We start from the raw sequence: 22,837 nt of genomic DNA on the forward strand, positions 1-22,837 counted from the left end.
ACCTCGCCCGGAGTGGGACACCTGAGCAGAACTGCCGGGTCCAGTTCGGCTGGGGTTTGAACGGGGCTCTGCACCCCTTTTCCTTCCGCTGGGGCTCAGCCTCGCGGTGAGGGCTCGGGCGCTGGGAGTGCGGCAGCCACGGCCGCCCCGGGTCCCACCGAGCCCCTGGAGGATGCTGGCACGGGGCCCCCGTGGCCTGCACGTGGCACCCACTCCCACTCCCAGCCCTGCCCGCCCCACGGGAGTGCAGGAGCTCTGACCGCGGTTGCAGTGCAAGCAGCTTCAGACTCCCCCCCCCCCGCGCATGCGCGCGCCTGTGTGTTTGCTCTAAGGCCGCTGTGACCACCACACACCGATTCTCTGACAGTTCTGGGCTCAGAAATACAGAATGGAAGGCTGGTGTCCCCTCCTCCCCCCGGGGCCCCCGGGAGACCCGGCTCCAGCCTTTCCCTGGCCCGCGGCCCCCCTCCATCCTCACCGCCAGCCGCACAGGGCCTGCCCACCTCTGGGACTCCCACCCTCTGCCTCCCCCTTGTAAGGGCCTCGTGAGGACGCCCCCCCCCCGGGAACCCAGGGCCACCCCCTCCTCGGGGGCCCTGACAAGGTCGCCTCTGCCGCGTGGGGAGACACGTCCCAGGTCCCGGGACCAGGACGGGGACCGGTGACCCCGTGGCATGTCCATGTCTCCCTGTCCCCCAGCCCTCAGACCTCCCTGTGCCCCAGCCTCTCCCACCTCCTCCCTGCCTCAAACACCCCAATGGGCTCCCACCTCAGAGCCTTCGCCTAGGCCATGTCCCAGCCCTTTGGTGACTACACGGCCATGTCCTTCAGGCTCCATCCCCGGGGGGGGGGGCCTTTCTGGGGCCTCCGTGCCCCACCCCCCACTTGGGCCTGGACACCTGTGGCCTCTGCTCAACTCAGTGCCCACCCCCCTCCGCCTCAGCAGCTCCGTGGGGGTCAGGCCGTGTCTGGGGGGGTCTTGCAGCAGCCCCCGCAGCCCACCGCACGGCAGACACTGCATGAGCGCTTGGGGAAAAGACGAGGGAGCAGACACGCCTGGCCACGGCCTGAGCTCGCCGGCCGCCGGCCCTGGACACGCCGCTCAGGCGTGCCGCGGGCCTGGGGACTTCAGGAGAGCAGGACAGGCAGGAAGTGGGTGCACGGGTGGTGCCGCCGTGCCCGGCCGCCGCGCCGCGGGGCGCCCTGCGCACCCAGCGCCAGGAACATGGGCCGGCCGCGGTGGCGCCAGCGCGTGGAGGCGTAGGTGTTGTAGCCGTTCTCCTCGATGCGCTCCTGGAACCTGCAGCGGGCGGTGTAGACCCGCTGCGGGGGCGTCGCGTGTGTGAGGTGGGTCACCGGACCCCCGCCCCCGCCGGACCCCCGCCCAGCGGCAGCCCCACGAGCGGCACTCACCGACCCGTAGAGGTGGCCCCCGCGGTTCATGGCCACGTAGAAGCCCGTGTGCACGGCCTTGAGGACCACGACGCCCACGCGGACGGAGCGGATCTCGATGATGCCTGGGGGTGGGGGTGGACGGAGCGGATCTCAGGGATGCCTGGGGGTGGGGGTGGGGGTGGGGGTGGGGGTGGACGGAGCGGATCTCAGAGATGCCTGGGGCTGGGGGTGGGGGTGGGGGTGGACGGAGCGGATCTCAGGGATGCCTGGGGGTGGGGGTGGGGGTGGGGGTGGGGGTGGACGGAGCGGATCTCAGGGATGCCTGGGGGTGGGGGTGGGGGTGGGGTGGGGGTGGACGGAGCGGATCTCAATGATGCCTGGGGGGTGGGGGGGGTGGGGTTGAGTTAGGGCCTGCAGCCCACCATCCGCTCCCTGCTTCCTCTTGCTCCTTCATGCAGGTAACACTCAGCAAGCGCTTACTGTGTGCTTGGTCCTGGCTTGTGCCCTGACACTGGGGAGCACAGAGGCCCTGCCAGGAGCACTCCAAGGATGGGGGGTGATGGAGGGGCAGGAAGGACTCTCAAGCCAGTGCGAAGACCTGAGGCAGGACGGGCCCTGCCAGGTGGGAAGACGTCAGCCCGGGGGGGCCGGCCTCTTGGGCCCTGAGGAGCCCCAGCCAGGTTGGAAGCTCAGAGCAGGGAGGTCCCTGGCGGGTGAAGGTTAAGAAAACCAAGGCAGAGGAGGCGCGGACTGCCTGGGCACACCTGAGGCGGAACAGGTGTAGATCCCTAGCAGCAGCCACACAGGCGGTGCTCCGGCCTCCCGCCCTGGCCATCGAGGTGACGGTGACGGGAGCTCCGGATGGGAGGCGTGGCAGGAGGCGGTGGGACTGGGCGGGGGGGGGGCCGCACGGTGTGCTCAGCTCCATGATAGTCACCACTGCTGCTGGAGCCCCAACCATAGGCCAAGCACTGTACCCCACAACCCCAGGTGGGAGGTGCCGACTGGGCCTACTTCTCAGAGAGGGAAACTGAGGCCCAGGAAGTGGCAGATGGGTAACCCCAGAGGAGCCTTGCCCCACTCTGAGCAGTCCAGCGAGGCGGACCCAGAGGATGAGCAGCTGCCCACACCCTCGACCCACCCATGTACCAGGGCCTATTCTGGAGTCCAGGCCTTGCCCTCTGGTCTTCAGTCTGGACTTGGATGCCTGAGGTGATGGGGAGCTCACCCCATGTCACATGGGATCTCTGTACCTGCTATCTCCACTATCAGGCACCCAGGTCCTTCTCTCTACATGAGAGTCAACTCGAGCCCACCTCCTTGGAGAGGCCCCAGACCTCTCTGGTAAAGCTGCCCCCCCCCCCAGTCATCTCCTGTACATCACCCTGTTTTCATTTTCTTTGCACCCTACATGGTCTCCTGTGAAATTACCAAATTAGCTGTTCACTTGTTTAACTGCTTTACCCTCTGCTGTGGGAGCCCCATGAAGGTGGGCTGTCCAGGTCACTGCTATGTCCCCTGTGCCCACTACAGCATACAATAGGTACCCAATTAATAACTACAGAATTAATGAAGGAGAGACGAGTTCCAACCGCCTCTCCCCCATACAGAGCCATCAACCATGTCACCACCATTGCTGCCCAGATGGGGAAACTGAGGCTCAGAGAGAAGCAGCGACTGTCCCAAACCACCCAGAAGATCCAGCCTGAAGACACCCTGCCTGTGCCCACCACCAATGGACTGGCCCAGCCAGTCCCCTTGTCATCGTCCTTGTCCGGTGAGCCTAATGAGAGCCTTGGGAGCCCGATGAAAGCAGCTGGAAGGGCAGGGGGTGATTATCTGCCCTAATGGCAGTGATTCAGGCAGTGGCCAGTGATTAGCTATCCCTCCAGCCCAGGCCTCAGAGCCCTGAGCAGACCAAGACAGGCCTGCAGGGTCACTGAGGCTCTAGGTCCCCAGGGATCCCCAGCTTCCTCCTTCTCTTTTGCCCCCATGTCTCCTCTTGCCTCAGACGTTCCACACTTATTGAGTGCCTACTGTTTGCTGGGCAGGGCATCAAGGACAGTGACTCCAACTTGACAAGGTTCTGGGCATTAAGGAGCCCCGGCAACACCCCCACCTGCACCCCAGCAGTGGGACCCTGGGCAGGTCATTTCCCCTCTCTGTGCCTTATCTACCAAAAGGATGTGTGGGAAGAAAGAGAGGGGTCCCTCACTCGGGCGGGTTCTGGGTTTGGATTTGCAGTGTGGGGAGTCCAGGGTTCAGACCCTAGCTCTGCTTCCACTTCCTTAGGTAGCTGGGTCCTGGGGTCGCCTCCTCCCCGCTGTAAGTGGACCCAGGGATCTCAGCTTCTCAACCCCTCAGCTATTCTGCAAAGACCTTTCTCTGCTGCGGAGCCAGGCCAGCGCGGGGAGCTTCCTCTGGGACCCCTACCTCACCTGTGCAACCCTCCCAGCGCGTGCGCTGGACCCACTTCACGGTTGAGGAAACTGAGGCCCCCGCCGGGGAGTGACTTGGCTTGACACCACACACCCTCACGGGACAGAGGACATGGCTCGTCCTTACTCCTGACGCCGACCCTGTCCTTCCTGCCGGCCTGTCTACCCCGCACCCCCTCCCCGAACTCACTGTCGGCGCCGTGGCGCCAGCGGGTGCCCTGCACGCGGCCGCCGGGGTCCACGCGCAGGAAGAAGTGGGTGGAGGACAGGAGGCGCCGCCAGCGCACGTCGCCCTCCAGGTGTGGGTAGCTGCGCGGTCTCCGCGGACTGCTTGGGGTCCCCGCGGCGCCGGGCGCCCGTGCCAGCAGCAGCCACGCCAGGCCCAGCCACAGGCGGCCGCGCATGGCCCCGCGCCCGGCTCGCCGCCCGCTCTTGCCTCCCCCCGCGCGTCCGCGGCTCGGCCATCGCCGGGGCGGGGGCGGGGCGCCCGTGCAGGGCCAGCCCGCGCGGGCCAATAGGGAGCTTCGGGGGCGGGGCCTTAGCCGCAGGGGGCGGGGCCTGGGGAGAGGGCGGGGCCACGGGCACGGAGCCGACCAGTGGGCGCTTCGGGGGCGGGGCCAGAGCCGCGGGGGGCGGGGCAACGAGGCGACCGGGGCGGGGCCCATTTGGGAAAACTCTCCTGCCTCCGTGCGTGTTTGTCTTGCGGGGTGGGGAGTGCGTGTCCGTGAGTCACCGGCTTAGCCTGCAGGGGCTGCGGGGGCGTGGGTGTGAGAGAGGCGGGCCCGCAGAGACACGGAGGGAGACAGAGACAGAGAGACTTCCGAGACTGGGACACGGACAGCAACAGGGAGAGACACAGGGAAAGGCGGCTAAGAGAGTCCGACCTGTGACAGACAGTGAGTTGGACAGAGACACTGGGAGCAACAGAGCTGCCCAGGGGTCAGAGACTGGGTGGGCAATCCTGGGCTGATGTCCGTGCCAGCCCGGCCTCCGCACTGGGCATGCCACGGGGGGACTTGTCTGCCCTCCAAACTGGCGCTCCCGAAGAGCCAGGCCCCCAGGGCCAGGGTCTTCACTGAGGGCTGGGCATGGGGGGACATGCGGGTAGAGGGAATGTTGGGCAGGGGAGGGGATGGGGTGCTGTGGGCTGGAAGGGGGCTGATGGCAGATGGACATGAGCGCCTGTCTGTGGCCAGCTGACAGCGGCATGAATGATGACTGGGGCCCCCACGCGGTCCCCAGCGTCGTCCAGAGCTGCATGTCCGAGGAGGGTGGCTCCATTTACACCCATAACTGCTCATCATTTACAGACACACCCAAGCCCCACTGGGAGCCACCCTGTGCCCTGGATCCTGAGAGGAGCACGGTGAAACTTCACAGACTCAGAGCCGAGAGACATCACTGACAGGTGGGGAAACTGAGGCCTGAGTGGGTCAGCACCTTCCCCAAGGCACCACACAGGACACATCCCAGGGCTCCAGTCCCTGCCCCTCTGCTCCCATAGGCTCAGTCCTACAGCCAGGGCCCCAGGTGGCACCTTTAAATAGCACCTGGGTGAAGACAAGGTGACAGGCCTGGCCCAGTGTAGTGCTGGAGGGGTAACCAGTCTGGCCAGAAGCTGGGATGCCTTCCTGGTGGCTCTGGGGATTCCCTGATCCTTCTTCCTGGTCCCAGGAGGGCCATGTATGGGGTGTGCCCAAGCCACAGGACCCCAGGACTGAGATGGGAGAGGGTGTCCCCACACTCGGAGCCCTGAGGCCAGCCCCTGAGGGATCCTGCATATTTGTGTTACCTCCCCCAGCCTCAGTGCCGCCTCAGGAAAATGGGCCAGGAAGAGAAGCCTGGAAGGATGGAATGAGGTAATCCACAGCCTCGCTGGGCAGAGGGCGCCGCGATGCACAAACTTGGAATAACATCCTGATTCCCACAGCCAGAAACTCAGTCTTCCCTTCCTGGAGTGTCCCCACCCTGCCCCCCAGGAGGACAATCTTCAGGGCTCTGTGTGATGGGGGTGGGACCCACGCCCAGGAAGCTGTCCTGCCCCGGGTGTTGTTGGAGTTTAATAACAGCTTCATTGAAATATAATTCACATACCACACAGTTCACCTATGGAGGTATACAACTCAAGTGTTTTCAGTACAGGGTTGTCCGCCATCACCTCTCTCTAGTTCCAGAACATTCCATCACCCGAAAGGAAACCCCATCCCATCAGCCGTCTCTCCCCATCTCCCCCTCCCCAACTCCTGGCCCCCACGAGCCCCCTTCCCGTCCGCGGATGAGCCTGTTCCGGACGTGTCACCCACATGGACTCACACCCCGCGTGGCCTTATGTGTCTGGTTCCCTCCCTGAGCGTCGTGGGCTCGGGGTCCATCCCCGGGGCCGTGCGTGTGGGCGCCTGGCTCCTGTCCGCGGCTGCGGGACGCTCCTGTGCGTGGTGGACGCGTGGTCTGTATCATTTATGTATCGACAGAGACTTGGTTGTTTCTACCTTTTGGCTGCTATGGATTGTGTTGCCCTGGACTTGGGTGTACAGGTTTTTATGTGGACGTGTTTTCATTTCTCTTGTGTATATGAATAGGAGTAGAACTGCTGGGTCATATGATAATTCTATGTTTCGCTTTTTGAGGAACTGCCAGACTGCTTCCCACCGCGGCTGTCCCATCCGCATCCCACCAGCAGTACGTCAGGGTTCCGATTTCCGCACGTCCTCCAGACGCTGGTGATTGCCAGTGTTTTGGCTACAGCCATCTTAATGGGGGCAAAGTGGTGTCTCATTGCGGTGTTTTAAGACTTCAAGCCTGTAAGAACAGCACTGTGAGCACCCTATTCCTGCATTCCCCGATTCTATATATTCTTTTTGCTCTCCATCAGCAGGAGGATGGGTAAATACACCGTAGCAAATTCCCACCAGGGAATTCTGTGTCCAGGAACCAACAACGTGGACGAGTCTCAGACAGGATGCTGAGTAGAAGCAGCTTGACACAGAGGAGGTCCATTTATGTCACAGTCTACGATGGGCAAAACCAACTACGCCGGTGTGAGGCGTCAGGATGGGCGTATCACCCTGGGGGCCAGCGATGAGAGGTGTGAGGGGGTGTCGGGGGCTGGGCATTTTTTTGGGAACACCTGTGTGCAGATTTGTGAAAATTGAGCTGTATTCCTGACGTGTGCACTGCTGACATCATACCTCGAAAAATGCACCAGGTAATCTTTTTATGTAAGCGGATATCTGAGAATAAGCCGCAGAGATGGTACCACTTCACCTCTAAACACGTGGACATATTTCCTGCAGGCAAGGTCTTCGGTCATATCCAAGCTGCGATCCAATCCACCATCCATGGTCAGGCGGCCCTGCTGTCCCCACAGAGCCCTACAATAGCTTTTTCCGCTTGTCACAAACCCAGGGTAGTCTCTGATCAGCTGAATAACGGCCCCCAAAGATATGTCCACATTCTCATCTCAGGAACCTGTGAATTTTACCTTGTTGGGAGGCTTGGTAGATACAATTAAATTCAGATCATCGGATGAGGAAACCATCCTAGTAGGGCCCCAGGTAATGTCACACGTGTCCTTATAAGAGAGAAACACAGGGAAATTTGCCACGTGACCACGGAGGTGGAGCTCGGACAGGGCGCAGCTCCACACCGAGGGACGCCTGGAGCCCGCAGAAACTGGAGGCGGCAGGAACGACCCTCCGCCTGGAGCTTCCGGTGGGAGTGCAGCCCTGCAACCCCTTGCTTTCAGCCCACGGATACTGACACTGGGTGACCGTCGGGTTGGTCTCCAGAAATGTAAGAACACATTTCTGTTGTTGGAGGTATGAGGTGTGTGGCAATTCATTTTTTTTAAGATGTATTTATTTATTTTTAGAGAGAAAGAGAGAGAGAGTGAGCGAGCAGGGGGAGGAGACAGAGAATCTCAAGCAGACTCCCCACTGAGCGTGGAGCCCCAACGCAGGGCTCGGCCCACGACCGCGAGATCATGACGTGAGTGGAAACCGACTGTGCCACCCAGGCCCCCTGGTCTGTGGTAACTGACTACCTAGGCAATCCCTAGAATCCGGTATCCTCGCCTTCCATCTAGAGATCCTTGCCTTTCTCGACATGGGCACAGCCCAGGTTCATGTGAACGTCTCAGGGCAAGAATCGGACAAAACATTTTGGGTGAGAACCGGACATAAGCAAGCAGTTTCTGAAACACGGGTGTCGCCCAAACTCCAACCTCTGGTGCTGTGTTTCCCATTTAATCACACCTCTGTCCACCAGTCTGGTGTGTTATTCCCATTTTTCTTGCTTACGTTTTACAAGGAAACTTGATCTCACCATCAGGAGTGGAAAACCAGAGCCACACACTGACAGGATGACAATAAGCCATAACAGGAAACGCTGCGAGGAGAGAGCCACGTGACAGATCCTCAGATGGACAGCAGTGCAGCCAGAGAGCTGAGGTTGGCGGGTATGGAGTGAGACCTTCCGTGTTCGAGCAGAAGCAGAAAGAATAACTTTCTCACTGCGAAGTTCCTGGAACCCGGCTCTTGGGGAAATACTGGTTGAGGGCATCTATTCCCAAGGAAAGGAAGAGGGAACGGAGGCACAAGGAACTCCAAAGTGTTGCCTTCCATCCCAGGTTCCTGGCTCTGCCAGGCTACAAGGGTTTGAGGGGGTGTCTCTAGGTCTTGAGAGACCAGGTCCAACTGATTCAGCCCCCAGGGCCAGGAAGGCACTCCCAGGTGTGAGTCAGATCTGAAGTCGAGGCCCCCAGGGCAGCTTGGAGTGGGCTGGGGCAGGTTTGAGAGGACGCTGCAGTCTGTTGAAAACATTCCCAGCCGGTGGAATCATAATGCACAGGCCCGCGTGGGCAGCTGCGTCTGGAATGTGCTGTCAAGAAGCCTCCAGGCCCAGGAGGCTGGCCCTTCCAGAGCACAGGTCCAGCTTCCACTCTGGGCTAATGGGGTAACCAAGTTGGAGTATCTGAGGGCAGGTGGCAGCTTGAGCCCAGGCCCCTAAGGCCCGCTGTGGTCTGGCCCAAGAGCCCCTCTAGCTTTGTCTCTGCTTCCTCTCCCTAACTCCAGCTCTGCTCAAGTTCCTCCAGCTATCCACCCTTGACTCTGCCGCGGGGCCTTTGCACTTGCTGTGAACGCTGCCTGGAACACAGTTACTCCTGATATTTTTCTTCTCGTCCTTCCCATGCCAGCAGATGCGCCCCTCCCCCGGCCTCAGTTTCCCCAGTGCCTTCCAGGTCTGACTCTAACGCCGGAGTGGGGTCACCCTGAAGACCAGGGCTGGGAACCTCCAGGCTCCAGGGATTTCTCATTCCATTTGTCATCCAATCAATTCAGTAGGTTCGTGTGCTCTAGGCGCCCGCTCTGCTCCTGTCCTTGGGAGCCTGAGAGCTGACTAGTGGGGAAACTGAGGCCGGAGGGCGTGGCCGAGGGAGATGTCCCGGAAAGGCGACGGCCCAACTGTCCCTGGTTTTGGGGCACGGCGGTCCCCCTAATGTTGGGGATCGACATCTCCCGACCTCGGCTTCCTCCGCGATACATAGCTCCCGCCCCAAAGTCGACGTTGGAGCAGTGAAAATCCGCTAAATTGCAGAACGTCGTCCTAAGTATTTGGCGACCATTCCTTTAAGAAAAAAACAAACTTGGCTTCCTGCTCCTCCCAAAGAGGGCTTAGAGTCACGCGGGTTACCCAAGCAACGGCTCTGTCCCGCCCCTCCTTGACAGCGGGAAGAGCCAATTAGAGGGCTCCTTCGGCGCATGCCTCCGAGCCTCCGGGGCCCCGCTGCTCTCTGGGAATTGTGGTTTCGGCGGCCTTCTCCCGCCGCGAGGTCCCTTCGAAGCCGCCGTAGGCTGCGGAACTACAACTCCCGGCAGGCGCGGGCGGCGCAGGCGCAGTGCGGGCGGTGCAGCGGGCGGCGAGCGGCATGTCGGCGCTGCGCTGGGGCCACGGCGCGTCCGGTCTCCGGAGGGCCCTGTGGCCGGCGGGCCGGCCCGGCCCTCTGGCGGAGGAAGGTAACGCGGGGGAGGCCCGGGGTAGACGCCGCGGCCGCTGCCCCGTCTCCCCGCGGCCGTGACCTTCGTCTTCTAGGCCGTCAGATGCAGCCGCCCCCTCCCTTTGGCCCTTGCCCTGTGGGGTTCTGGTTTTGGGGAACCCACTGACTGGACCCCGCTTTCACTCGCCGGTGGGCCAGTCTCCGGACGGGGACCGGCAGAGCACTTTGACGTCGGAGTCCTGGTTTCTTTTGGAGTCCCCTGAACCCTTATTTGAGATTTAGGGTCTTTGACCTTTGAACTCACTACACCTTTAGTTCGAGGAACCCGTTATCTTCGGTCCCACAGCCAATTTTTCCTTGCTCTGAGGTCCCCTTCACCTTTGACCTCTTGGTTCCTTTCCAGTGTGAGGCCCGTGACCGCTGACAGTTTCCACCGAGCGTAGGGCTCTTTTGCCCCCGGGTCCTGCTGTTTCCGCTCATTGGAGGACCTCCCACCCCCCTAGGCGCGGGCCTCCTTCTGCCCCCCGCAGCCTCCCTTTGTCACCCACAGGGGCTCTCAGTGGCGTCTGGGGCCGCAGAAGGAGCTCCTCTGCCAACCCCTGTGAGCAAGACCGCCGGAAGGACTGGGGCCACGCGGAGCTGCTGGAGGGTGAGTCCAGACCCCCGGGGCTTGGCGCCTGAAGCCCCGCTCCCCGCTGCCCCCTGCAGGATGTCTGCTGTAGAACAGGGTACCGTGAGGACGACGGCAGGAGGCTCAGGCAGTGTTTACCCCTTCCCCAAACCCGGCAGGCGCTCCTGCTGTCCACGCGAGACCGTTGAGGCTGGAGAGGCTGGGCCAGGGCTACATGCAGCTGCTCAGGCACAGCCGGGCTTCGAACCCTGAACTGACTCGTGTCTGGGCTTGGGCACCTGAAGGGGCCTAGTAGGGGTCCCCCCCTTTTCCTAACCTGGGAAGGACAGCTCAGTCCTAGCACCTCCAGGGGAGGTGGGGGCATGGGGCTTCCAGACCATGTCCAGCATGTCCCGCTTCCCCGCCAGCACCCAGGGGTGGGGTGGGGTAGCCTGTAAAAAGGAGAACTTTATTTCAGGAAATTCCAAACATGCCGAAGTGAAGTACCACCACCCTCAACAGCAGCCTTTCCTTTCTTACCCACCACTCAATTATTTTAAAGCAAAGCCCAGAAGATATTTATTTTTTTTATTTTTTTTTAAAGATTTTATTTATTTGACAGAGAGAGACACAGCGAGAGAGGGCACACAAGCAGGGGGAGCGGGAGAGGGAGAAGCAGGCTTCCCGCGGAGCAGGGAGCCCGATGCGGGGCTCGATCCCAGGACCCTGGGACCATGACCCGAGCCGAAGGCAGACGCTTAACGACTGAGCCACCCAGGCGCCCCAAAGCCCAGATGTTATTATCATTCAACTGTAAGAAGGTGCTGGAAGTCTAAATCACATCGTGTCACTCTCCAGTCTAAAACTCTCCAACTGTTTCCTCTCACATAGAATAGACACCCCCTCCCCCCCCCCCCCCCCCAGCTGAGGACACAGATCCCTGTGGCCTTTGCCTGCCTTTTCAGCCAGAAGGAGCTGTGGCCGCCAGGTCAGCTCTGATGTTGCCGCCTCCGGGAGAAAAACCTGTGCCCACAGCCCTGCTCCAGGGTATGGTCTTCGATGTGTGTATTCCAAAACGCGTGTCCTGGGTGTTGGTGCACTCCAGGGGCCAAGGTCACCCTGTCTTTCCACTTTATTTCAGCAAATTTTTGTTGAGCCCTTGCTGTGTGAGGCCAGTTCTCAAGTCAGGTGAAGTCCAGTGGGAGGGGCGTGGGCAGGTACAGTCGGTCCGCAGTTGTATTTGCAAAGTTGACTCGTAACCTCGTACCTGAAATCAGTGCTCAGGTACTCTAGTAGTTACTTGTAGACACATGCAGAGCAGCAGGCGACGTTTGAGTGGTTGGACATGCCCACCCCCAGTGGTGTTGAACCGGGTGACACACTGTTCTCTTGTTTCACGCATACTGTAAACAACTGTCCTTTCCGAGGTATGTTCGGTGCCGCGCTGTTGTTTTTAATTTAAATCTGAATTTGTTTTTTAGAGGGAGAGCGTGGGAATGGGACGGGGAGGGGCAGGGGCAGAGGGAGAGGACCTCAAGCAGACTCCGTGCTGAGCGCCAGAGCCCTACAGCACGGGCGGGGCTCGATCTCACGCCCCTGAGATCCTGACCTGAACTGAACTCAAGATTTGGACTCTCAACTTACTGAGCCACCGGGCGCCCGCTTTTTGCATTTTTGTGCTTTTGTTGGTGATTTTGCTGTTTAAAACGGCCCCCAAGCGTGGTGGTGCTTTCTAGTGTTCTAAGCCCAAGAAGGCTGTGAGGTGCCTTTTGGAGAAAATATGCGGCTGTGCAGGAGTGAGCTACAGTGCTGTCGGCTGTGGGTTCGGCATTAATCAATCGACGTGTATGTGAAATAAGGCATTTCAAGCAGAAAGGCAGAACAAGGTCGTGTGCTGATCTGGGGACCCCCATGATCTGTAAAGTCATCGTGGCACAAGGCTAGCCACAGAACCACAGCTCCGCAGAAAACTCAGGGTCACCTTGTCCCCAACCACGTAGCCACACCCATCAGGAACAGCATGTGCAAAGGCCCTGAGGCCATTGTGGCTGCCCAGAGTGATCAATGTGGGGGAGAGTGGGAGGAGGTGAGAGCAGGGGGCATCCAGGCACCTGGATAGATTTTGAAGGCAGAGGCACACCCCTGAGGGTGTGCTGACAGCCTGGATGTGGAGGGAGAGAGGCCTAGATGACCCTGGGGTTTCTGGCTGAGCACGTGCAAGGACAGCACTGCCAGTGACAGACGTGGAGGAGCAGGTTTTGGGGGGACACCAGGAGCTTGTTGGGGAAGTTGAGTTTGAGAGGCTCAGACAGAGAGATGCTGATCAGGTTGGTAGGGTGTGTGTGCCTGAAAATCGGGGGACATGAGGGAGTTGTCATCAAATACATAAAGCTGAAGCCTCAAGAGCTGGTGAGACCAGCCGCCCCCCCCCCTGCCCCGCCAGCACAGCAGGGGCTGGGGAGATTGGGGCTTGAATGGAGACCCCCACCCCCCGACATCCTTGCCCTTTGCCCCCACAGTGCTTGAGGCGCGGGTGCGGCAGCTGCAGGCCGAGTGTGTGTCAGAGGTAACGGTGAAGAGGGTCGGCATGGCTCGACGACTCCCAGCATCTGGCGGCTTCCAGCCACCCGGGAAGGCCCAGACGGGGCCCGAGGACATTGCTGCGGAGCTCAGTGGCCGCTGGGCCCAGAAACTGGACAAGGAGAAGTTTGCGATGCAGAAGCGCAAGCAGCGGCTGGAGGTGAAGCTGCAGGTGCGAGCCCAGCAGCTGGCTTGTGAGCACAGGCTGCGGGTGGTGCCCCGCCTGCTGGACGCCCAGCTGGCCAGCTGCCTGCCGCACTGGGAGCACGGGGCCCCCCAGAGCGACTGGGAAGAGCGGCTGACGCGGCTGCTGCAGGAGGCCCCGCGGAAGCTGAGCCATGAGGCCGAGCAGGCCCCCAAGGCTGAGAGCGCCTCTGTGCGGCGGGAGATCCAGCAGCAGAGGCTCCTGGCCTTCTTTGAGTGCTGCCTGCTCACGGGCCACCTGCCTCTCGCCCACCACGTGCTGGTCACCTTCCACAGCCGGTCCCGGCAGCAGCGGCGGCTCACGCTAGCCATGTACAACACCGTCATGCTCGGCTGGGCTCGCAAGGTGAGCGGCGGCCCCGGACGGGGGGCGTCCTGGCGGGAGTCAAGGCCCGAGTGGCGCTTAGGTGCCAGCCCTGGTCTTGCTGCTTGTTACCATTTCAGCGATTCTCAGGCTTGTCAAGCGTAAATCACGTGTGTTCCTCAGCGGAAATTTTGCAAACAACCGAGAAAGAAGGAAGAAATGCTGCTAACGTTTTAGCGTTTCTCCTTCTGACTCCTCGGCTGGGGCTTCCGTACCTTCTGGCGTCCCCCCTTCCTCGACACCGTGACTTTGATGCTTTAGTTTCCTGAGGTGGAGGGTTAGGTTTTTTGTCGCGATCCTTCTTTCTTAAACACAGGCGTTCGTGGCCGCAAGCTTCCCTCTGGGCTCTGCTTTAGCTGCATCCCGTGTCTTTCCAAGTTTTCTTAATTTCCCCTGCGGTGTCGTCTTTTCTGATTGTTCGGGACAGTGTTACGTCCGTGTGCTCGTGAGGGGCCAACTACCCTGCCTTCTCCCTCCCCTGCACCTGCAGCCCTATTTCAGGGCCAGCAGGAACCATGCAGGCCTGCGAAGGAGAGGGTTGTGTGAAGACCTAGGTGTGGGCACAGGAGGGTGGGCTCGTGGTGGAGACCGTCCCGCACGGACTGGGCGACAGGCCCAGGAGCCACCGTCTCTTGCACGTCTGCGTTGGACTATGACGTGACGCGATGTGAGGCGGAGATGGCCCGTGTGCACGGGTGGCTGTCACAGGCAGTTTCTTGCCCGCACTCATCCCTGGGAGGTGTGCTAGATTTAGGGAGTTAGTGAAGACAGAAGGGCCATGTTCTCCCATCCAAGGTCACAAGGCCTCCCGGTCCCCCAGCAAAGATCCCTGTTACAGCGGGACATTCCTGCCAGGAGCCCACGCATGAGCTTCCTGCGGTCCTTGGGGCAAATGACAGGCATCGGGGCGGCTTCAAGTGCTAGGGATTTACTTTCAGTCCCAGATCCAAGTGTGGCTGGGGCCGCGCCCACTGTGGAGGGTCGTTCCTGCCTCTCCCAGCTCCCCGGGGGTGCCTGCCATCCTTGGCCTGTGGCCGCGTCCCTCCATCTGCCTCCGTGGTCACACGGACACCTTACCGATGAGACACTCTCCTGCAGATGGCCTCATCTTGACTCGTTACGTTGGCAAAGATCCTGTTTCCCAGTAGACCCCCTATTCTGAGGGTCTGGGTAGATGTGAATTTGGGGGTGTCACTCGTCAGCCCACTCCAGGCCCCGTTCTTCTGTATTGTGCACGGACTTAATGGCCATCATTGGCTTCGCAAGTCATTGCTTCTGGGCGGCGCGTGTATGTGGTGGGGCTTGGCTGTCACCCAGACCCAAGTTTGAGTCCTGTTTCTGCCATGTGCCCACCGTGTGGCCCGCACTGCTCACTCCTCTCTGAGCCTTGGTTTCCCCATCTGTAAAGCAGGGAATGCTGCTTGACTCTTGGGAAGACTGAAGGACCTAATTCAGGTCTTTGACCATCATCTGTGTTTAGGACGAGGGCCAGAGAACGCGTGAACTTTAGAAGGGTGTGTTTTCGTGTTGATGGCAATACCGAAGATTCTGCCCATGTGGGATGGATGTGTTCATTCGAGACTGGCGCCGTCTGGTAGAACTTTCTCGTCTGCACCAGCCGTGTGTGGCCCCTCGTAGAGCTGAACATCCACAGAGCGACCTCGCGTGGCTGGTGACCACGAGGAGGGCAGCCCATGCAGGGTCGTTGAGACTAGCCCCCAGAGCCCTCTTGCCGGCGCTGTGGTCCCTGCCGCGACAGCAGGCCTCGGATGAGGGCCGCAGGACCGCGGGTGGGGAGCTCTGGAGCCTCGCTTTCTTGAGAGGCTCTGCGGCAGCGCGCCTAAACCGCGGCACGTGCGAGGGAATTGGCCACTTCTCAGGCGTGAATGGAGACGGGAAGGCGGCACGGCACCTGCTGGTCTGAGAGCCACAGTGCCCGCATGAGACGGGGACGTGCTGAGCCCCAAGCAGGCGGACCAAGAGAGAACGGAAAACCGCCGGACGCAGAGCGGGTTCTCTGCAGATCCCACCGGAGAGCCTCTTGTAGCGGGGCTGGGCTCGTGCACGTCCACGAGATAAAAGTGTTACCACGGCTCCCCTCAGGAGCCCAGGCCCTCCCCCCGACCCTGCCGCGGTGTCACTGCACGGGGGGCGCACGGACACGTCCTGGCCAGCGAGCCTTTCCCTGCCTGACCTACTGGCCACAGAGAGAGGTCTCGAGGGGCAGGCCAGCCACCCCCAGACCCTCACCCCAACTTTGTCTCCCCAGGGCTCCTTCAGAGAGCTGGTTTACGTGTTCTTCATGGTGAAGGATGCTGGCCTCACCCCAGACCTGTTCTCCTACGCGGCCGCCCTGCAGTGCATGGGACGGCTGGGCCAGAATGCCGACGCCATCCAGAGGTGGGTGGGCCGCCTGGCCCTTGTGGGGGCTAGACCCCTCCCCCGGGCCCCTCCGGCCACCTGGCGCTGAAACCCATCCCTTGGGTGGGTCTGCACCTGCTGTGTGCCCCCCGCAGGTGTCTGGACCAGATGGCCCGGGACGGGCTGAAGCTGCAGGGGCTGTTTACCAGCATGCCACTGTGCCAGGAGGAGCAGGCCATGGTCCTGAGGGCTGTGCGCAAGGCCCAGCCCACCTTCAGCCTGCCGCCGCCACCGCGGCCCCCACCCCAGGTCAACACCTCACCACTGCTCAGGGAGATCTACGCCAAGGTGAGCGGGCCCTGACACCCACAGGCGGGGGGCCGTGTCATGTGGGGGACGAGCTGGGACCACCCTGCCCTGTGGGGTCTCCCGGGCCTCGGCGCCTCCTTTTCTTTCTCTCATCGCCACCCGCCTCCTAGGGACGCCCTCCCTGCTCCTCAGAGGCCAGACAAGCCAGTCTTGGCTCCCAGCGGGGCCCTGACTCTAAAGAAAGGTGCCACGGCTGGGCTGGTGTTAGTCTCCCACCTGGAGAAACAATTCCAGGCAGAGCTGGCAGTCAGTGCCCTGAGCCCGGGCAGCCTAGAGCTGCAGGTGGGCAGAGGGGCTCCATCCGTTCTGGGGGTCGTGAGTCCCCCTGCCCCGTGTGGGCCTCTTTGTGATTCTCCGTGTGTCGGGTTGGGCTGTTTTAAGTGATCTGTTTTTGGACGGGTCACGCATTCACACAGTTCCAAGTTTAAAGAGAAAAGACACATGCAGGGACTTGAACCGTGTCTCCCCAGGTTGTCCTGGCCCCTGCCCAGTGAGGCCGGCCAGTGCTGGGCACTTGGACCAGCGTGGCTGTCACAGGCTGCTTTGCATCGCGTCCTGGCAGCCTCGTGGACGGGCGGTTTTCCCGTGTGGCCTTGCTGGGGCCGACGGGGGGTGGGGGGTCGTGGAAGGGCAGGGGGACCAGCCGCTCTGGGCTTCACTGCCTGCCTGTCCGCACCAGCAGAGCGGCCCCGTGTCGTACCCGAAGCTGCACCTGCCCCTGCAGAAGTTACAGAGCCTCTTCCAGCAGCAGTTGGGCGTGGAGATGGCCACCACCGTGGCCGTGGAATCCGTGGAGAAGGCCCGGGTGCTGACCAAGGAGGTCCTGCAGGCGGTGAGGAACACGGCTGGATCACACCCCCGGTCTGGGGGCAGTGGGGGGGCGGGCAGCTACTGCGGCCCCATCGCTGGCCTCCCTAGAGCCAGTGTAGGCCGTGTGCCCCCCTGGCACCACAGGAAGTGTGCGAGGCGGCCCCAAGGGCCTGGAGGGCGTGGTGGTGACGCCTACTCCCGTGCCCCGCAGCGGAACACCCTGAAGCAGCTGCGTGCCGAGTGGGTGCAGGCGCTGAGCTTGGGGCTGCAGGAGCTGAAGGCCAGCGAGGCCCGCGCCGCCCGTGCCGGCCGCTCCACCATCTTCCCGTACCTGTGTGTGCTCACCGAGGAGGAGCTCGCCGAGCTGCTGCTGCAGGTGGGGCCTGGGGGGCAGCGGGGGGCAGGGGGCACGCAGGGGGGGCAGGGGGCCCGGGGCTCACGGTGCCGCCCCCAGACCTTGCAGGTGCTGCCCCCGCAGGGAGAGTCGCTGCTCTCCCTGGCACAGCAGCTGGGCCTGCGTGTCTTCAACCGGCACACGGTGCACAGGAAGCAGCTGAGCAGCCAGGTGCAGGCACTCCGGCAGCGTTACCACCGCTACCTGCACCTGCTGGCCTCCGACACCCAGGTGAGGCCCGGGATCGGGGGCCCTGCGGGCAGGGGGCGCGGGGGCATTTCCAGGTGCAGAGACCGAGGCCTGGAGCGCAGCTGGCTTTGCCCCCAGGCCCTGCCGCTTTGCGACTGGCTCCCGCCCGCGGGGTGGCGGGGGGTGGTCGGCTCTGGGCTCAGACCCCCGCCCCCCCCACCCCCCCTGACCCACTCTCCCACCCCCAGGTGGAGAAGCCCCACCTGCCACGGCAGTACTGGGAGGCGCTGGGGGCGCCCGAGGCCCCCCACGAGCAGCCCTGGCCCTTGCCCGTGCTGGTGCAGTTGGGCAAGAAGCTTGCCGAGTTGCTGGTGGAGGCCGTGCGGATGCCCGGCAGCGTGGCCGCCCCGCAGGGCCCCTGCACGCTCATCCCCGTGCTCTACCACGTGTACTCCTTCCGCAGCTTCCGCCAGGTGGGCCGCTTTGGGAGGCCTTGGGCCCCTGAGAGATGGGGCTGGGGGCTCCGGGTGGTGTGGGGACTGCCGGACCCCGGTGGGGTTTTCTGCCCACTCGCTGTGTGTCGTCTGGGGTGATCGGCCCCTGGAGCCATCTTTGCCTGCCTCACCCCCAGATCGGGATCCTGAAGCCACACCCTGCCTTCACGGAGCTCCTGGCGACGGCCGCAGAGCGCACGCTGACCTTTGAAGCGGCCGAGGTGCCCATGTTGTGCCCGCCGCTCCCCTGGACGTCGCCGCACACGGGTGCCTTCCTGCTGAGCCCCACCAAGCTCATGCGCTCGCTCGAGGGCACCATGCAGCACCAGCGCCTGCTGGACAGCTGCCCCCCTGCCGAGCTGCACGGTGCCCTGGACGCCCTCACACAGCTGGGCAACTGCGCCTGGCGGGTCAACGGGCGCGTGCTGGACCTGGTCCTGGAGCTCTTCACCGCCAAGGGCTGCCCGCGCCTGGGTGTGCCGGCCCCACCCTCCGAGGCACCCCGGCCGCCCGAGGGCCGCCTGCCGCCCGGCGCCTCACCCACCCACAAGGCCAAGGTGCGGCGGGAGCTGGCCCGCTGCCTGAAGGTGGCGCGGGAGATGCACAGCCTGCGCTCCGACGCCCTGTACCGCCTTTCGCTGGCCCAGCACCTCCGGCACCGTGTCTTCTGGCTGCCTCACAACATGGATTTCCGCGGCCGCACCTACCCCTGCCCGCCCCACTTCAACCACCTGGGCAGCGACCTGGCGCGTGCCCTGCTGGAGTTTGCCCAGGGCCGTCCGCTTGGCCGCCACGGCCTTGACTGGCTCAAGATCCACCTGGTCAACCTCACTGGGCTCAAGAAGCACGAGCCGCTGCAGGCACGCCTGGTCTTCGCCAACGAGATGATGGAGGACATCCTGGATTCTGCCGACCGGCCCATGACGGTAGGGGCGCGGAGGGCGCTGGCCGGGGCCCTGGTGCCTCGCCTGTCCATCTCCCCCAGCCTGTGCCCGGCACCGGCTGCCCCGGCCCCTTCCTCCCGTCTGCCCCTGGGCACAGGCTCCTGGCCTCATCCTCACTGTCCCCCGCCCTCTGCGGCCTTGCTCCCTCCCAGCCCAGGCCGACCCTTCCTCCAGACCCTTCCCCATGCCACGGCTGGGCCCGGGGCTCACGCACAGGGCTGCTCCCACGTCGCCCTGCCTGCCCGTCGCTCCTGTCGCCCCCCGACCCCTGCCGTCCCGGGGGGGCTCTGTCCCAGCCCCAGCCAGGCTGGCCTGAGCCCCACTCTGCCCCCTCCCCACAGGGCCGGAAGTGGTGGATGGAGGTGGATGAGCCCTGGCAGGCCCTGGCTTGCTGCATGGAGATTGCTCGGGCCGTGCGCGCCCCCGACCCTGCCGCTTACGTCTCTCACTTTCCAGTTCACCAGGTGAGCTGCTGGGGACCCCGGTGTGGGGTGTGCCTGGCCCTTGGGGGGCTGGGCCGGAGGTGGTGGGGGCACGTAGTCCCTGTAGATCCTACTTTGAGTTCGGCCAGTGTCCCTGCGTGGGGACCAGCCCCATGGGTGCGGCCAGCCTTGTGGTGTTCTTGTATGGGCATGTTCCGTGCCTCTCAGCGCTGGCGGTTGAGCGGCGCACTGGGGGACCCTGCAGCAGCGGCTCGTTCTCTGGGGTCACTCTCCCGTCCTCCTCAGGACGGCTCCTGTAACGGCCTGCAGCACTATGCCGCCCTGGGCCGGGACAGCGTGGGGGCCGCCTCCGTCAACCTGCTGCCCTCTGACCTGCCACAGGATGTATACAGTGGGGTGGCTGCGCAGGTGGGTGCTACAGTCCCCTGACCCCCGTTCTCCTTCTCAGCCCACGCGGGGTCTCCATCCTGTGAACGCCTGGATGTGCAGATCCCGTGGGCTCTGTCCTCTGTGGCGGACCGGGCAGTCAGGGTGGGCTTCCCGGGGGAGGTGTCAGAAGAGGGAACTGGGGAGGCCTCATGGTGGGGCTGCTGGGCTGGGTGGGAGACAGGTTCCACGCACCTGCCCGCTGACCCCCAGCGCCTGCCCAGGTGGAGGTGTTCCGCAGGCAGGACGCCGAACGGGGCGTGCGGGTAGCCCAGGTGCTCGAGGGCTTCATCAGCCGCAAGGTGGTCAAGCAGACGGTGATGACTGTGGTGTATGGGGTCACCCGCTACGGGGGCCGCCTGCAGATCGAGAAGCGCCTGCGGGAGCTCAGCAACTTCCCCCAGGTGCACGGCGTCATGCGTGCCAGCTTTACCTGCGCCATACGGGGGGGATGCCCCCCGGCCCCCGACCGCGCCCCCTTCCCCCCGACCATCGGCTGCTGGGGGGCCCCTGAGGGACCCCGAGGAGGAAGGCGGTTCTACCGCTCCTCCGGGTGCCTGGGCGGGGATGGGGAGGGGTGGCTGCCCTGGCTCTGACTGCCACCTCGCACCACTGCAGGAGTTCGTGTGGGAGGCCTCTCACTACCTGGTGCGCCAGGTGTTCAACAGCCTCCAGGAGATGTTCTCGGGCACTCGGGCCATCCAGGTGTGTCCTCTCTCCCTTCCCCAGGCCCAGCAGGCTGCCCCTGACCGGGCCCTGCCCTGAGCCCCGTGCCCTGCGTCCACAGCACTGGCTGACGGAGAGCGCCCGGCTCATCGCCCACACGGGCTCGGCTGTGGAATGGGTCACACCCCTGGGCATCCCCATCATCCAGCCCTACCACCAGGACTCCAAGGTGTTGGTATGTGTGGCCCCACCCCACCGCCCCCACGCTGTGTCATGGTGGGACTCTTGACCCTCCCCACCCCAACCCTGCAGATCAGCGGTGGGATCCAGAGCCTCACCTTCAGCCAGAGTGGGGACACCAGCCAGTGAGTGCCGGTGGGGGTGCTGGGCCAGGCGGGGGGCATGCCTGGGCCGAGGGAGGGCATATGGGCCAGGGGCTGCCCCCAGGTCAGGCCAGGGTGGAGGCACCTGAGTCCTTCCTCCTCCCCAGGAAGCCTAACACACTGAAGCAGAAGAATGGCTTCCCCCCCAACTTCATCCACTCGCTGGATTCTTCGCATATGATGCTCACGGCTCTGCACTGCTACAGGTGGGCCGGGCACAGTCCACCCAGCTCTGTTCGTCATCTCTTGCATGCAGGCCCTGTTCAGGGTGTTCGGGACGCACAGGGGACCCAGAGAGTGGCAAAGGCGGGTTGGGAGGCCAGGTCAGACAGGGTCAGGGGGCCAGGGCAGAGGCCTACAGCAGGTGAGGACCCCAGCCCTGTGGGTTGTTGGAACTGCTGCCCAGAAAAGGACTGTGTGAGCACGTGCAAAGGCCCTGAGGTGTGCGTGGTGGCGAAGCAGCTGGCTGGGCCTGGGAGGGAGGGGTGGTTGCTCTGAGTGAGAAGGGAGTGCCAGCAGCATACCATGTGGCCAGTTCTGATAGAACTTGGGCCGGGGGTGGGGCGGCTAGGTGTCTGGATTTCTGTTCTGAGCCCCTGAGGGGCCCCTAAGCATGGCAGTAGGGCATGGATAGTTCTTTTAGAGAGGAGCCAGGGTTCAGGGACGTGTTCTGTGTCCACCCCCTGTGGGGGAGGGGGGGCAGTATCAGCTGCAGCAACTGGGGGCAGGGGTGTGGGGAATGACATGAGACAAAGAGCTTTCTTCCTAAGAGGAGAACTTTCCATCCATGTGCTGAGCATGACACAGTGGCTGGGACACACGGGTGGGGGGCTGGGAAGGGGCAGGAGCGGGGAGTGCACCGCGAAGGGCAGCCCCCCTCACGGGCTACCCTCCCCCGATGGCAGGAAAGGCCTGACCTTTGTCTCTGTGCACGACTGCTTCTGGACCCACGCGGCTGACGTGGAGGTCATGAACCAGGTGCTGCTACCCTGCGCTCACCCCCCCCCCAGATGGCAGCGGGCACCCTTGATCCCGTGGCCCTTGGCCTCGGTCGAGCCATCAGTTCAGGGTTGGGCAGGTGGGTGGTGACCCTGCCTGACCTCCGAGGCCCAGTCTCGCCCCTCCCCCCAGGGCCTAGCTCTCCCCCCCCCCCCCCCCCCCCCGCAGGTGTGCCGGGAGCAGTTTGTCCGCCTGCATAGCCAGCCCATCCTGCACAACCTGTCCAGGTTCCTGGTGAAGCGATTCTGTTCCGGCACCAGGTGAAGTACCCCCCCACCCCCCGCCCCCCCTGTGGCCAGGACCACCCCTCCCTGCCCCACTCGGCCTCACCCCCACCCTGCCCTCGGCTGCAGGTCCCCCAAGCACTCCAAGAACGTGTGGATTGGCAAGCTGCAGGACACGCTGAAGTCCGTGCCGAAGACAGGTGGGAGCAGGGATCGCCTGCGTGGGCGCTGGGCGTGGGGTCCTGCCGCCAACCTGCTGCACGGTGTCTGCTCTGCTCTGCAGGGGCCTTCGACCTGGAGCAGGTGAAGCACTCCACTTACTTCTTCAGCTGACACAGCGGTCCCCAGCCAGGTCCGCAGCCAGGCGCAGCGGGCAGTGTGTACCGGAGTGTAAATAAAGCTTTGTTGCCACCCGTGGGATCGAGCGTCTTCCGCCGGTCTCGGGGCGCCTGACCACCTGGGACCTAGCGCCAAGCAATCAGAGGCCTGCAGGCTGGACGCCAATGCTGTCGTTTATTGCGCGGAATGGGGGTGTGGGGGTTAGGGGCG

The 22,837-nt window shown here is 63.1% G+C and overlaps 2 protein-coding genes across 4 annotated transcripts; one reads left to right on the forward strand and one right to left on the reverse strand.

The window, feature by feature from the left end:
- Nucleotides 1–1,128: 1,128 nt before the first annotated feature.
- Nucleotides 1,129–4,237, reverse strand: FGF22 (fibroblast growth factor 22). Of its 2 annotated transcripts, XM_088018722.1 has the most exons (3): nt 4,024–4,237; nt 1,414–1,517; nt 1,129–1,323 (listed from the first exon to the last, which is right to left on the reverse strand). In XM_088018722.1, the coding sequence occupies exons 1-3, from the start codon at nt 4,235–4,237 to the stop codon at nt 1,129–1,131; spliced, it is 513 nt and encodes a 170-aa protein (XP_087874848.1). The 2 variants fall into 2 exon arrangements, with proteins under 2 accessions (XP_087874848.1, XP_087874847.1); XM_088018721.1 differs by having other exon boundaries at nt 1,129–1,517.
- Nucleotides 4,238–9,744: 5,507 nt separating this feature from the next.
- On the forward strand, nt 9,745–22,706 carry POLRMT (RNA polymerase mitochondrial). 2 transcript variants are annotated; one of them, XM_088018418.1, is made up of 21 exons: nt 9,745–9,847; nt 10,379–10,477; nt 12,958–13,568; nt 15,856–15,986; nt 16,103–16,295; nt 16,996–17,148; nt 17,338–17,502; nt 17,581–17,751; nt 17,958–18,182; nt 18,341–19,129; nt 19,489–19,611; nt 19,876–19,998; nt 20,241–20,420; nt 20,635–20,721; nt 20,804–20,917; nt 20,995–21,047; nt 21,173–21,271; nt 21,971–22,043; nt 22,233–22,324; nt 22,418–22,488; nt 22,572–22,706. In XM_088018418.1, exons 1-21 carry the CDS (start codon nt 9,760–9,762, stop codon nt 22,619–22,621), a joined length of 3,690 nt encoding a protein of 1,229 aa, XP_087874544.1. In that variant the 5' UTR covers nt 9,745–9,759; the 3' UTR covers nt 22,622–22,706. The 2 variants fall into 2 exon arrangements, with proteins under 2 accessions (XP_087874544.1, XP_087874546.1); XM_088018420.1 differs by having other exon boundaries at nt 16,999–17,148.
- The last annotated feature ends 131 nt before the right edge of the window (nt 22,707–22,837 follow it).

This window comes from Eumetopias jubatus, unplaced genomic scaffold (genome assembly GCF_037043125.1).
Source record: "Eumetopias jubatus isolate StellerSeaLion01/CBP00866 unplaced genomic scaffold, mEumJub1_p1.0 scaffold_1, whole genome shotgun sequence".
NCBI classification, from domain to species: Eukaryota; Metazoa; Chordata; class Mammalia; order Carnivora; family Otariidae; genus Eumetopias; species Eumetopias jubatus.